This window comes from Mus musculus, chromosome 3, assembly GCF_000001635.26.
Source record: "Mus musculus strain C57BL/6J chromosome 3, GRCm38.p6 C57BL/6J".
Classification (NCBI taxonomy): Eukaryota; Metazoa; Chordata; class Mammalia; order Rodentia; family Muridae; genus Mus; species Mus musculus.
In genome coordinates this window covers 108938563-108954021 of record NC_000069.6, presented here as the reverse complement: position 1 = coordinate 108954021, position 15459 = coordinate 108938563, and the positions used below count along the sequence as shown (strand labels likewise).

At 43.5% G+C, this 15459-nt stretch overlaps 1 protein-coding gene across 4 annotated transcripts in view; it reads right to left on the bottom strand.

Annotated features, from left to right (window-relative positions):
• The window catches only part of Henmt1 (HEN1 methyltransferase homolog 1 (Arabidopsis)), a 40432-nt gene extending 25864 nt beyond the window's left edge, over positions 1-14568 (bottom strand). The window contains exons 1-5 of one of the 4 annotated variants that reach the window (XR_003954369.1): positions 13591-14568; positions 12606-12753; positions 11167-11295; positions 1099-1211; positions 88-222 (exon numbers count right to left, since the gene is read on the bottom strand). Coding sequence is in view for 3 of the 4 variants with exons in the window: in NM_025723.2 (NP_079999.2) it covers positions 88-222; positions 1099-1211; positions 11167-11295; positions 12606-12629 (401 nt within the window). In the remaining variant the exon portion in view is untranslated. Of the gene's footprint in view, positions 1-87; positions 223-1098; positions 1212-11166; positions 11296-12605; positions 12754-13432; positions 13466-13590 lie in introns of those variants that run through there. The other 3 variants (NM_025723.2, NM_001078646.1, XM_006501898.3) reach the window with 3 other exon arrangements.
• Positions 14569-15459: the final 891 nt, after the last annotated feature.

Here is a 15459-nt window from a genome sequence, read left to right as displayed (position 1 = left end):
TTTTCTTTTCAAATAACCACATTGATTTCTAAGGCTAGTTCCTTCAGAGTTTCCAAAATGAACAGTTTCTACAGCTTTCGGACTTACAATTCAATGCATGTTATCAAATCGAATCCAAGCAAGCGGGAGTCTCTCTCCACAACAGAGCCATGATACAAGGTGACAGTCAAATCTAGATCTCGGGGTTTTACAAACTCCCCCAAATAGGGAGACAAGCGATGCCTGCAAAAGAACATTGTTGAGTTAGAGACAGTGGCAAATGCCCGATTTAGCAACCCTGGGGATGATTACAGTTCAGTGGCAAACGAGGGCTTACCCAGCTAAACGAGGAGAGGCTCTGACACTCAAAATCCTGCTGCGGTGGATCTGGAGTTACCATGATCCCCAACATCACGAAGAAAAAAAAAAAGAAAGAAAAGGAATTCTGACAGCTATAGCTATAGAACCCAGATTATCACCTTTTGCCTACACTGATGTGACTCTAACTTGACCTATTTTTCTCTTCTTGTACTAAACCCTAGGCCATCGGGCAACTTCCTTCCACAGTGGGAAGTTAGGCAGGATGAACAAGATCTTAACGTTCAATGTGGTTTCCACTGTGACGCTTTGCCTCTCTTTGGATCAGAGATATTTTGGCTCTCTGCTCTTTGGAAGAGCAGGTCTCAAAATTATCTAGAAATCTAGCATGTATCAAAGAGTAGAAAGGGGAGTGTGGTGTGAAAGGACCAAGCACATGCAGGCTTTACAGTCCTCCCTCAGAACCTCAGAATGACACAGTCGAGAGACCTAACCCACACCTTAGAGACAGGCTTTAAACCAGGCATGGTAGCACACTGCAAATTTAAAATAAGGGCACCCTGCACTATATCATAATATCGTGCTTGGAGAGAGAGAGAGAGACAGAGACAGAGAGACAGAGAGAGACACAGAGAGAGAGACAGAGAGAGAGAGAGAAACGAACTTATTATAGAAAAGACCCCATGACCTATGACTATACCTCATTTCTCCATAGCTCTACTACCACTCTGGGGACCAGGCTTCCAACACAAGCACTTAGGGAGACAAACCCCATCCAAACCATAGGACTAGAAGTATTACCCATTTGAATGCAATTTTTCTTCATTGATATCCACCCCAACAAGCAGTTGAATGCATGGGTAGATTTTTAGCAGCTTTAGGAGCTTGGCATCTCCACATCCCAGGTCGGCAACCTATAGATGAGACACAGCATCATTTGCAAGACATTCATAGCCAGAAAGGTGTGAGCTTTTAAAACAGGGGCAGGGGGGGTGAGGGTGAAGTGCTAGAATAAGGAGCCAAGTTCAGATCCCCAGCACCTAACTAAAGTCAGGTGACAGTATGTGCCTGTAATCCTACCTACATAGGATGGCCAAATCTGACATATCCAGGGTCAGTGAGAAACCTATCTCAAAAACATAACTAATTTGTGACAGAGGAAGACACTGTTAACCTTTTGGGGACCTCCATCCACGTGTGTGTGTGTGTGTGTGTGTGTGTGTGTGTGTGTGTGTGTGTGTGTGTGTCCTGCCTCCCTGGGAGACTGTGTATCAGTAGTGAAAACATAAAGTTATTATGTGGAAGGATGATACAGAACTATTGCTAATCAGAACAATTGCTACTTTCTCTATCTGACACAAGGAAGATTAAAAGGCATGGTAGTCTTCTGCCTATAACCCTAGCACTGGGGATGCTGAGACAGAAAATTATGTTTGAAGGCAGCTAGGATATGAGACCCTGCCTTAGGGGGAGTCGAGTTTTCCCATTCAGAATCACATGTTGGGCTGGAGTTGTAATTAGATTGCTAAAGTGCCTGCCTAGCATGCCTGAAGCCCTGGGTCCTGTTCCCAGCTCCCAGTGAACCAGGAGTGGTAGCACAGACCCAGAAACTTAGCACGCCGCACAGTAGAGGCAGGATGATAAGGAGTTCAAAGTTACCCTCAGCTACAAAGCACAAGTCGTAAGTTGAGTCTTTAAAAAAAAAAAAAAAAAGGTGGTTTGTTGCTTTTGGTTTGGTTTGTTTTAGATAGGATCTCAATGTGTACTCCTTACTGGCCTAGAACTCACTTTGCAGACCAGGCTGGCCTCAAACTCACAGCAATCCTCCTGCCTCTGCCTGAGTGTGTTGAGACTACAGGTCTGTGGCACCATGCCCAGCACAGGTTGGAGTTTTAGCATCATGCGTCAGAAACAAAGCTTGCTAAAAAAAAAAAAAAAAAACTCTGCTTGCTGAAACTCTGCTTCTGTTCCTTTCTTATAGAGTAATTTAATTTCTTAATTCCTTCTTTATGTTTTTTATGTATTAATTGATTTATTAAGACAGGGTCTCCTATGGTCTAATCTGACCTCAAACTTGATATGTAGCCAGAGCTGACCTTGAATTTCTAATCCTTTTGCCTCTACAACCTAAGTTCTAAAAGTCTTAGGTTTATTGGCTTAAACCATTACACCAAGATACTGGACATGGAACACAGGGCTTTGTGCATGCTAGGCCAGCATTCTACAAGCTGGGCTACATCTCCAGTCCCAATTTCTCAAATTGTTTAAGAAAACAATAACACTGAGCCATGTGGAATTCCATATTGAACTCTGAGCTGCCAAAAATAAGTCACTTCAGACTCTTCAAGTGACCAGATTTGCTTAAAAGGCCACCAAGGCAGGTGTGTGAACATTTGCAAACTAGGAGTATACCTAGAGAAAGTCTGTGAGAGAAGGCGCTTAACCCAGTCCTCCACACTGTAAAGAGAAAGAACCCTTCACCTTACTGGAATCTGATCTACGGCCACACCAGGCTCATTAGCATAATCACCAGGTACTTTATCTGTGAAACCACCACTTTGTTCCAAAGTGATGGACAGGATCATTATCATGCGACCGGCTGCAACTTTGGTTGGTCAGTTTTCGCTTTTGAGTTAGAATCCCACTATGTAGCTCAGGCTGGCCTCAAAACTCCAGCACTTAAGCAAACCTCCTGCCTCAGCCTGTAACCTTAAAGTACACCTGGGGTTAGACATGTGTGCCACCCTGGCCCACTTACCATCTACTATGTAAAGAACCACAGTACCTCTGACCACAATATTGCAATACTGCCTGATATTCCAACAGAAGATTCCAGAAATATGGAATCTATGACACTAAAACCAACTTCAAAAAACAAGACTTGTCTCACTTTAAATTTTAGCAAAGAGGTCTGGAGAAGTGGTTCAGAAGTTAGGAATGCTGACTGCTCTTTCAGAGGACCCAGGTTCAGTTCCCAGCATCTATACCAGGTAGCAAATAGTACCAGGGTATCTAATGTCTTCTGGCACACAGACATACAAACGTACACACACAGACAGATTTGGTTGGTTATTTGGTTTGGTTTGGTTTTGGAGACAGGGTTTCTCTGTGTAGCCCTGGCTGTCCTAGAATTCTATGGACCAGGCTGGCCTCGAACTCAGAGATCCACCTGCCTCTGCCTCTTGAGTGCTGGGATTAAAGATGTACACCACCACGCAAGGCTTCAAATAAACTTTTTTTTTCCAAAGGAAAAAAAAAAAAAACTTGGAGCTTCTGTGGCAGACCCTCCTGTTTCGAGCTCCAGACATCCGGGCACCTTCCCTGTCAGAGGAGAGGTGTCTGCCACGGAAGCCGTTGCCAGAACATCTGGCAGAGACATCTTGGTTCCCAGATCCTGCCAAGACTAGTCTGCACAGGTGAGAGTGTGGACTACAGAAGCTAACAGCTTCTGGGTCAGGCAGCAGGCCCCGCTTCGGGTTCCAGACGTCTGGGCACCTTCCCTGCCAGAGGAGAGGTGTCCACCCCACCCGGGAGGGCTTTGCTGGAGCATCCGCAGGAGCCATCTTCCATGCCGAATCCCGACAAGACTAATCTGCACAGGTGAGAGTGTGGACTACAGAAGCTAACAGCTTTGGGGACAGGCCCTGTTTCGGGCCTTCATCTTCTGCCAGGAGGCAAATCCGATCAACAGATATCTGTGCGCCTTCTCTGCAAGAGGAGAGCTTGCCTGCAGAGAGTGCTCTAACCACTGAAACTCAGGAGAGAGCTAGTCTCCCAGGTCTGCTGGTAGAGGCTAACAGAATCACGAAAGGAACAAGCTCTAACCAGAGACAACTATAGCAACTGACTCCAGAGATTACCAGATGAGAAAGGCAGACTTAAGAAATCTTACTAACAGAAACCAAGACCACTCACCATCATCAGAACCCAGCACTCCCACCTCAGCCAGTCCTGGGTATCCCAACACACCCGAAAAGCTAGACCCGGATTTAAAGGCATATCTCATGATGATGGTAGTGAACATCAAGAAGGACTTTGATAACTCACTTAAAGAAATACAGGAGAACACTGCTAAAGAGTTACAAGTCCTTAAAGAAAAAGAGGAAAACACATCCAAACAGGTGATGGAAATGAACAAAACCATACTAGACCTAAAAAGGGAAGTAGACACAATAAAGAAAACACAAAGTGAGGCAACACGAGATAGAAACCCTAGGAAAGAAATCTGGAACCATAGATGCAAGCATCAGCAACAGAATACAAGAGATGGAAGAAAGAATCTCAACTACAGAAGATTCCATAGAGAACATCTGCACAACAATCAAAGAAAATGCAAAATGCAAAAAGATCCTAACTCAAAACATCCAGGAAATCCAAGACACAATGAGAAGACCAAACCTATGGCTAGTAGGAGTAGATGAGAATGAAGATTTTTCAACTTAAAGGGCCAGCAAATATCTTCAACAAAATTCTAGAAGAAAACTTCCTAAACCTAAAGAAAGAGATGACCATGAACATACAAGAAGCCTACAGAACTCCAAATAGACTGGACCAGAAAAGAAATTCCTCCCAACACATAATAATCAGAACAACAAATGCACTAAATAAAGATAGAATATTAAAAGCAGTAAGGGAAAAGGGTCAAGTAACATAAAAAGGCAGGACTATCAAAATTATACCAGATTTTTCACCAGAGACTATGAAAGCCAGAAGAGCCTGGACAGATGTTATACAGACACTAAGAGAACACAAATGCCAGCCCAGGCTACTATACCCGGCCAAACTTTCAATTACCATAGATGGAGAAACCAAAGTATTCCACGACAAAACCAAATTCACACATTATCTTTCCACGAATCCAGCCCTTCAAAGGATAATAACAGAAAAAACAATACAAGGATGGAAACCACGTCCTAGAAAAAGCAAGAAAGTAATCCTTCAACAAACCTAAAAAAGACAGCCACAAGAACAGAATGCCAACTTTAACAACAAAAATAACAGGAAGCAACAATTACTTTTCCTTAATATCTCTTAATATCAATGGACTCAACTCCCCAATAAAAAGACATAGACTAACAGACTGGCTACACAAACAAGACCCAACATTCTGCTGCTTACAGGAAACCCATCTCAGGAAGACAGACACTACCTCAGGATGAAAGGCTAGAAAACAATTTTCCAAGCAAATGGTCTGAAGAAATAAGCTGGAGTAGCCATTCTAATATCTAATAAAATCAACTTCCAACCCAAAGTCATCAAAAAAGACAAGGAGGGGCACTTCATATTCAACAAAGGTAAAATCTTCCAAAGGAACTCTCAATTCTGAATATCTATGCTCCAAATACAAGGGCAGCCACATTCATTAAAGAAACTTTAGTAAATCTCAAAGCACACATTGCACCTCACACAATAATAGTGGGGGAATTCAACACATCACTTTCATCAATGGACAGATCATGGAAACAGAAACTAAACAGGGACACGGTGAAACTAACAGAAGTTATGAAACAAATGGATCTAACAGATATCTTCAGAACATTTTATCCTAAAACAAAAGGATATACCTTCTTATCAGCACCTCATGGTACCTTCTCCAAAATTGACCATATAATTGGTCACAAAACAGGCCTCAACAGATACAAAAATATTGAAATTGTCCCATGCATCCTATCAGATCACCATGGACTAAGGCTGATCTTCAATAACAACATAAATAATAGAAAGCCAACATTCACGTGGAAAATGAACAACACTCTTCTCAATCATACCTTGGTTAAGGAAGGAATAAAGAAAGAAATTAAGGACTTTTTAGAGTTTAATGAAAATGAGGCCACAACATACCCAAACTTATGGGACACAATGAAAGCATTTCTAAGAGGAAAACTCATAGCTCTGAGTTCCTCCAAAAAGAAACTAGAGAGAGCACACACTAGCAGCTTGACAACACACCTAAAAGCTCTAGAACAAAAGGAAGCAAATTCGCCCAAGAGGAGTAGACAGCAGGAAATAATCCAACTCAGGGGTGAAATCAACCAAGTGGAAACAAGAACTATTGAAAGAATCAACCAAACAAGGAGCTGGTTCTTTGAGAAAATCAACAAGATAGATAAACCCTTAGCCAGACTCACTAAAGGGCACAGGGACAGCATCCTAATTAACAAAATCAGAAATGAAAAGGGAGACATAACAACAGATCCTGAAAAAATCCAAAACACCATCAGATCCTTCTACAAAAGGCTATACTCAACAAAACTGGAGAACCCGGATGAAATGGACAAATTTCTAGACAGATACCAGGTACCAAAGTTAAATCGGGATCAGGTTAATGATCTAAACAGTCCTATATCCCCTAAAGAAATAGAAGCAGTCATTAATAGTCTCCCAGTCAAAAAAAGCCCGGGACCAGATAGATGGGTTTAGTGCAGAGTTCTATCAGACCTTCAAAGAAGATCTAATTCCAGTTCTTCACAAACTGTTCCACAAAATAGAAGCAGAATGTACCCTACCCAACTCATTCTATGAAGCCACAATTACTCTGATACCTAAACCACAGAAAGACACAACAAAGGTAGAGAACTTCAGACCAATTTCCCTTATGAATATCGATGCAAAAATACTCAATAAAATTCTCGCTAACCGAATCCAAGAACACATCAAAACAATCATCCATCCTGACCAAGTAGGTTTCATTCCAGGGATGCAGGGATGGTTTAATATACGGAAATCCATCAATGTAATCCATTATATAAACAACCTCAAAGACAAAAACCACATGATCATCTCCTCAGATGCTGAGAAAGCATTTGACAAAATCCAACACACATTCATGATAAAAGTCTTGGAAAGATCAGGAATTCAAGGCCCATACCTAAACATGATAAAAGCAATCTACAGCAAACCAGTAGCCAACATCAAAGTAAATGGTGAAAAGCTGGAAGCAACCCCACTAAAATCAGAGACTAGACAAGGCTATCCACTTTCTCCCTACCTATTCAACATTGTACTTGAAGTCCTAGCCAGAGCAATTCGACAACAAAAGGAGATCAAGGGGATACAAATTGGAAAGGAAGAAGTCAAAATATCACTTTTTGCAGATGATAAGATAGTATATATAAGTGACCCTAAAAATACCACCAGAGAACTCCTAAACCTGATAAACAGGTTCAATGAAGTATCTGGATATAAAATTAACTCAAACAAGTCAATGGCCTTTCTCTACACAAAGGATAAACAGGCTGAGAAAGAAATTAGGGGGAAAAAACCCTTCTCAATAGTCACAAATAATATAAAATATCTTGGCGTGACTCTAACTAAGGAAGTGAAAGATTTGTATGATAAGAACTTCAAGTCTCTAAAGAAAGAAATTAAAGAAGATCTCAGAAGATGGAAAGATCTCCCATGCTCCTGGATTGGCAGGATCAATATAGTAAAAAGCTACCTTGCCAAAAGCAATCTACAGATTCAATGCAATCCCCATCAAAATTCCAACTCAATTCTTCAAAGAATTCGAAAGGGCAATCTGCAAATTCATCTGGAATAACAAAAAACCTAGGATAGCAAAAACTCTTCTCAAAGATAAAAGAACCTCTGGTGGAGTCACCATGTCTGACCTAAAGCTGTACTACGGAGCAATTGTGATAAAAAAAAAACTGCATGGTACTGGTATAGTGACAAACAAGTAGATCAATGGAATAGAATTGAAGACCCAGAAATGAACCCACACACCTATGGTCACTTAATCTTTGACAAGGGAGCTAAAACCATCCAGAAAGGACAGCATTTTCAACAAATGGTGCTGGCACAATTGGCAGTTATCATGTAGAAGAATGCAAATTGATCCATTTCTATCTCCTTGTACTAAGGTCAAATCTAAGTGGATTAAGGAACTCCACATAAAACCAGAGACACTGAAACTTATAGAGGATAAAGTGGGGAAAAGCCTTGAAGATATGGGCACAGGGGGAAAATTCCTGAATAGAACAGTAATGATTTCTGCTGTAAGATCGAGAATCAACAAATGGGACCTCTAAAATTGCAAAGCTTCTGTAAGACAAAAGACACCGTCAATAAGACAAAAAGGCCACCAACAGATTGGGAAAGGATCTTTACCTATCCTAAATCAGATAGGGGGCTAATATCCAATATATATAAAGAACTCAAGAAGGTAGACTCCAGAAAATCAAATAACCCCAATAAAAAAGGGGGCTCAGAACTAAACCAAGAATTCTCACCTGAGGAATACCGAATGGCTGAGAAGCACCTGAAAAAAATGTTCAACATCCCTTAATCATCAGGGAAATGCAAATTAAAACAACCCTGAGATTCCACCTCACACCAGTCAGAATGGCTAAGATCAAAAATTCAGGTGACAGCAGATGCTGGTGAGGATGTGGAGAAAGAGGAACACCTCTCCATTGTTGGTGGGATTGCAAGCTTGTACAACCACTCTGGAAATCAGTCTGGCGGTTCCTCAAAAAATTGGACATAGTACTACCAGAGGATCCCGCAATACTTTTCCTGGGCATATATCCAGAAGATTTTCCAACCGGTAAAAAGGACACATGCTCCACTATGTTCGTAGCAGCCTTATTTATAATAGCCAGAAGCTGGAAAGAACCTAGATGCCCCTCAACAGAGGAATGGATACAGAAAATGTGGTACATTTACACAATGGAGTACTACTCAGCTATTAAAAAGAATGGGGGGGGGGGCTTTTGGGATAACATTGGAAATGTAATTGAGGAAAATAAGTAATAAAATTTTAAAAAAGGAAGTATCCTCAATAAATCATCTTCCTAATGGAAAAAAAAGAATGAATTTATGAAATTCTTAGGCAAATGGATGGACCTGGAAAGCATCATCCTGAGTGAGATAACTCAATCACAAAAGAACTCACATGATACGTACTCACTGATAAGTGGATATTAGCCCAGAAACTTAGAGTACCCAAGATATAAGATACAATTTGCGAAACACATGAAGCTTGGGAAGAACGAAGACCAAGGTGTGGATACTTTGCCCCTTCCTGGAATTGGGAGCAAGGCACCCATGGAAGGAGCTACAGAGACAGAGTTTGGAGCTGAGACGAAAGGATGGACCATCTAGAGGCTGCCAAACCCAGGGATCCATCCCATAATCAGCCTCCAAACGCTGACACCATTGCATACACTAGCAAGATTTTGCTGAAAGGACCCTGATATAGCTGTCTCTTGTGAGGCTATGCCGGGGCCTAGCAAACTCAGAAGTGGATGCTCACAGTGAGCTATTGGATGGATCACAGGTCCCCCAATGGAGGAGCTAGAGAAAGTACCCAAGGAGCTAAAGGGATCTGCAATCCTATAGGTGGAACAACAATATGAACTAACCAGTACCCCCCTGGAGCTCGTGTCTCTAGCTGCATATGAATGAGAAAATGGCCTAGTCGGCCATCAGTGGAAAGAGAGGCCCATTGGTCTTTTTATGCCTCAGTACAGGGGAACGCCAGGGCCAAGAGGTGGGAGTGGGGGCGGGGGGAGTCGGTGTGGGAGGGTGTGGGGAACTTTTGGGATAGCATTGAAATGTAAATGAAATAAATACCCAATAATAAAAAAAACTTATGGGAACTCTTTTTAATATTGGTCATTTCTATTGCTTACCACACTATACATATGGAGGTCAGAGGACCTGTGGAAATCAGTTCTCTCAGCTTCTACCAGGAGGATCCTGGGGATTTGAACTCAGGTCATAAGACTTGGCAGCAAATGCCTGCACTGGCTGAGCCATCTCACCTGCTAGCAAGGTGATTTCCACCTGAGCTCTGAGCACCGTGTACTGGGCTAAAGAGACTCATCTACACACTTCATGTTCCAGGAAAGGGGTCACTGCAGAGAATGGCCTTCCTCCATTAAGACTCAAGTAAGACTCTTTGTGTTTCCACTCTCAGCCTCAATGTTGAAAATTACTATTTGTTCCCAAAATTCCCCATAACCACACTTTCCTAAAACTTCTCTCCAACCCCCACCCCCCTCATGCCACTGAACCTTGCCTCCCCAAACTGAAGAAATAGTTTTTCCTCAATGATCCTTCCCAACTAGACTGGGAAATGCCTGGAGCCCCACTACTGTCAGGGGAAAGAATAAAGACTAAAATGGAAAGCAAGAAAGCAAGATCACTCTAGCCAGACCTTATATACAAAAACAGTCTGGTTGGAAGGGGTGTTCAGCAGGTGTCCTGGCAAACACTGCAATCACAAACTTGGGAGAGAGAGGCTGGAGAGTGGAATTGGAGCCAGTTTGAGCTATAAGACCCTGTATCCAAAAATAAATAACCATAATTAAGCTGCCCTCGATGTTAAAAATGCTGTTGCTGGCCCTTGGGATTATCATAATGACTTTCCCAATTTGTGACTTTGTTCATGTCTCCACGGTTTAAAAAAGAAATTAAAAAAATAAAATAAAACCTCCTTAACTCTGAAACACGTGGAGCTCCTCCTGCCCTTAAGGTTTTCTCCCTATTGCAATAACCATTTTGAAGTTTCTCCTGCGGGGCACACCAGGAGTCTATGCTTGAAGAAGTTGAGGCAAGAGGATTGTTTGAGCCTATAAGGTAGAAGTCAGACTATGCAACCTACAAAACCACATGTCTTTTTCTTTCTTTCTGACAGTTTTCTATTTGTATACAGGGTACTATAATCATATCCAACACCCTAAATCAATCAGGCTGGGAAAGTCACTAGTCAGCTCGCCTAGCACACCAGAGCCCTTGTTTGAAATCCCAAATACTTGGGTGAGAGGTGAGGGGGCAGGTATCTTACAGTATATTTGATAAACCACTTTAATAGGGGCAGTCTTAACAGATAATAATAATAACAATAATAATAATAATAATTACCTTCTTGGGTTCATGGCGATCCACTAAATCTCTAACAAACTGATACCGTTGTTTGTATAATGGTGGTTTGAACCGAATTACCTTCTCTGGACTAACTTCTTTAAAATTGCCACCAACCACACTATTGCACTGCAAGATTTTAAACAACAATACAAAGGTCTCAATCACACGTGACTTTAGACATAAGAAGAAAACAAAAGGATCAATCTGGGTAGCAGCAGCTCAGACTTAAGGCTGCTGAGCAGTATTCACTAAGTGGGCGTTTCTGCTGCCTGTAGGTAAACATCAGGGACCTCTTTACTTTGTAAACTGCCAAGGACGGTGGTCTAGACAGACCGAAGACTCTCTCAACCAACTCTCTTAACCTCCCAGGCTTCACTCAAACTACTGAGGTCTCTTCTCTAGCAGGCTTTGCTCTGAGTCTGGATCCCAGTCTTTGGACTGCATGGGCCAGTTTTAGCAAGAATTCTAACTTGGTTTAAATTCTAACTGGTTTCCCACCTTCATGCTTCTTCTTCATTTTCTAAGCACTCACCCTATCTTCCCATACACTACTCCTTGCCTGCATCTCTATCGGTATATCTCCATCTTCAGCTGTCCCCGCTTTACTGACCCAGAGTTAAGCACGACTGTTCTTGTTGCAACTGTCCTAAATCACAATACCCCTTTTTTTTTTCTTCAGCAGATCTAAGAGAAGAAGAAATTGTAAGCTGTGCCTGCAATAGCTGTCCCTACGATTCCTACAAGTACTATAAAGGACTAAACCAAGACAAACCTGAATCTAGAGTAATGCTATCCAATAAAAGCAAATTACACGTGGGGCTTGGATGTAGATTAGTGGCAGACCACTTGTCTTCCATGGGTGTGGCACTGGCCTGCATCCCTAGTGATGCAATAAAACACACCCCGCACATGCAACCAAGCCCCAGTCTCCTCTCCCCGTCTCTTGAGCTATGCTGGAGACTGAACCCAGAGTTTCACACTTGTTAATGCTAACATTAATCAAGGTAAAGTTCAGTTCCTTGCTCAGTTGCACTAGCCAAATTTCAAGTGCCCAGATGCTACACAGCAAGGAGATTCAGCCTAGGTCACCAAGTGTGGTCCCTCAACGAGTATAACATCCTCCTGGAAACTTAGAAATGCAAAGTCTTGGGTTTCAACGGATCTCAGATAAGACTCTACACTTTCAACTTTCTAGGTAAAGAAAAGGAAAAAGAAAATCTCCAGATGACCCATTTGCACTGTAGAGATATATTTTTAAGAAACTAACAACTGTGGTTTTACTTTCTATGCATCAAATGTGGGTATTTCACTGATGTCAATGTTATGTAGTTCAACACCCTGGGGAGAGATGCAAGGACCTAATAGGATGGCCTGTCATTTCTCCATAGTACACCCCTCTAAGACCCATGTGGGTGGGTAAGAAGGGTAGCATTTACCGGTATGCTTTCTGCCATTTCCATTTTGTTTCCGGCTTCTATTGTGACAAAAAAATAAGAATAATGCAGATTTATCCTCTGGGCTCTGGATCAGAATCAGCGGCAACTCAGCTGTAAATGCCAAGTAATTCCTTTTCACACGAGATGCCTGGAAGAAACAATGGCCCAGATGAAAGGGGTAGGCATTCTGCCGCCTTCTCCTCTGTTAACACTTGCCCACAGAGTTCTCCCTGCAAGTACTAAGATACTAACGGCGGGTTCTAAAACCATGCAACTGAGCAAAGTGTGATAATACTCATGTTTAACCATTACTAGTTCAGTGTGATTCACGCTATTGCTAAGATCCTCGGCCTTGTGTTATGGATGCTGCTCGGTTGGTAGAATGCTTACACAGCAAGCCTGAAGCATATCGGCTCTCCCCAACACCGCATAAAACCAGACTCAGTGGTGCTCGGCAGTAACTCAGCACACGGAAGGGTGGAGAGTCAGAAGTTCAACATCATTCTCAAAATCTCAACCTCATCCATTGTGCTTTCAGAAACTTCTCAAACATGGTCAAACGAATCCAGGGCACGGTGGATGCCCCTAATAAGCCAATGACGCTGCAACACGGATCCAATTCACTCGTGGACTTGAATGTTGTTACTCTATCACATAAATTCCTATCAACTAGAACTTAATCTCAAGTAAACAAGAGGTCGACTACCAGCTTTTCGGTGGTTTCCTGATGCATGTTATGAACCTCGGTTGGGGGGTTAGGGTGCAGGGGGTAACTAGGGGTGTTAGTGTTCCATCTCTAGTCCTCATCAACCCCCAGCATCACTCACCCATGGGCAAGAAGCAAACCCATCCGGGAAAGCAAGCGGCTCAGACAAAGCCCCGCCCAGAACCGTGTGGCTGCGGACCCCGCCCCTGACGCCCCCCCCCCCCCGACGCCCCCGCGACGCCCGCGCAGCCGCGCTGCTGCTCCACCCGGGCTCCGCACCTGGCTGGCCGCACCTGGCAGCTGGCTGGCCCTGCGCCTCGCGCCTGCGCTCTGCGCCCTCAGGGTCCTCGCTGGGCGTGCGAAGCCCGGCCATGCTCCGGCCCCATGCCTCCCGGCTGCCGCCTCCAAGGTGTCGGTTTTGGGTCATTTAACGGCCGCTGTGGCGCATGCCCTGAAGACATTTTCCCACCTATCTTCCGAACCCTGGGGAGGACCACGACCCTCAGCCCCACAGCATCCCAGACCCTCGCGCTGCGTTGACCTGCCCCTGCGGCGACTGTTGGATGCGACCCAGACTGGCGGCCAGACTGCGTGCTCGGCGGCTGTTAGGTCCGTGGCGTCCCGTGTGCGAGGCTCCTCGTGCGCGGAAGAGACGTGAACATCGTCCGGGCCAATGGCAGGCCACAGAAGAGGCAGGTGGGCTCAGCGCGAGCCTGCTGGCCCAGAATGGCACGAGGGCCTTTTAGAAACCATAAACTGGGTAAAGTTGAATCCCAACCACCTACGCTCTGAACTTTTTTTTTTTAAACCATATACACTTTAAGGGCTGTCTGATCTTAGAAAACGTGTAGTGTTTCCTTTCCGTCAAATTTACACTTGCTGTATGCAACCAGAGAAGCACCTGAGATGGGACCGTGGGAGAAAAGGGGGGGGGGGGAAGAAACCTGCTTTAAAAGCAAAACCTGAGCCAACTGGGCACATTCCTGTAATCCGAGCATAGTGGGGAGGTTGGGGCAGAATCAGGAACTCAGAGTCACAGTGTTGGAGGCCAGCTTAGTCAGCATGTCAGCATAAGACCCTTGTCTCAAATAAATATTCATTCATTCATTCATTCCAAAACTTGTGTTTACCATAAATAATCTGGACATGGTAATGCATGCCTTTAAGTGTCAGCGCTTGGAGTTAGGGTTCAGAAATGTAAGAAAAGCTTCCAGTGCTAAAGAATGCTGGTCTACACTTGCCTCTAAGAGAAAAAAAAAAAAAGCCACAAATGAAATAGTAAATATTCAAACAGTCACTGGCTACTCTGTGCAAAAGCATGATGCTGATAGGCTGATAGTTACCGCGTAGCACAAAGATAAATTGCATCTTGTTTCTAATACTTGAGAGTCTAGAGCTTATGGAAAAAAAAATGAGTGTAACTCTGGCATTTGAGATAAGATCATGTATAATTACAGTTTGAGAGTTTCCTGGTGGCTTTGCACACACGCAGTTCAAAGTGACTTTATGAAAGGGGTGTGTAAGACGACATAAATGCACTTCTAGGTACTAAAAAATAAAAACCTAAAAGAAGATGGCCTCTGCACTAGGGAGGTGTGCTGGATAATGGCGGTGTCAACTTGACACAATCTAGAATCCACAGAGCATTCTTCCTATGGTAGGGAATTGTCTTGATCCCCTAATTGTGATGGAAAGACCTGACCAGTGTGGGTGGTGCTCCTCCCTGCCTTCAGCGAGTGAGAAGGACAGAGCGCTGAGGCAAGCCTTCCCTCTGCCGCTTGACTGAACGCCATGTGACCAGCTGTTTCAAGTTCCAGCTCCTGTGACTTCCCCAAGAGGTGGGGTGGGGTTAGGAGGAGGATTGAAACCTGGAACTTTGAACCAGAATAATCCCTTCCTTCCCTCCCCCAATCACTTGTGTCGGGGTATTTTATCACAATGAGATGGCAGCAGTAAGGCCCATCCATTAAGGAAAAATTAGTTCCTCTGGCCTTCTCCAGGTGGACACCTAATGTTCCCTTTGGTCAATCCATCTGGCCATGGAAGGGACCACCTCTCCAGAAATGTCTCCCCCAGAAGGATCATATATTGAAGGACTGGTGTTGCTATTGAGAAGAAACTAGATGTGGGGGAGGGGAGGTTAATGAC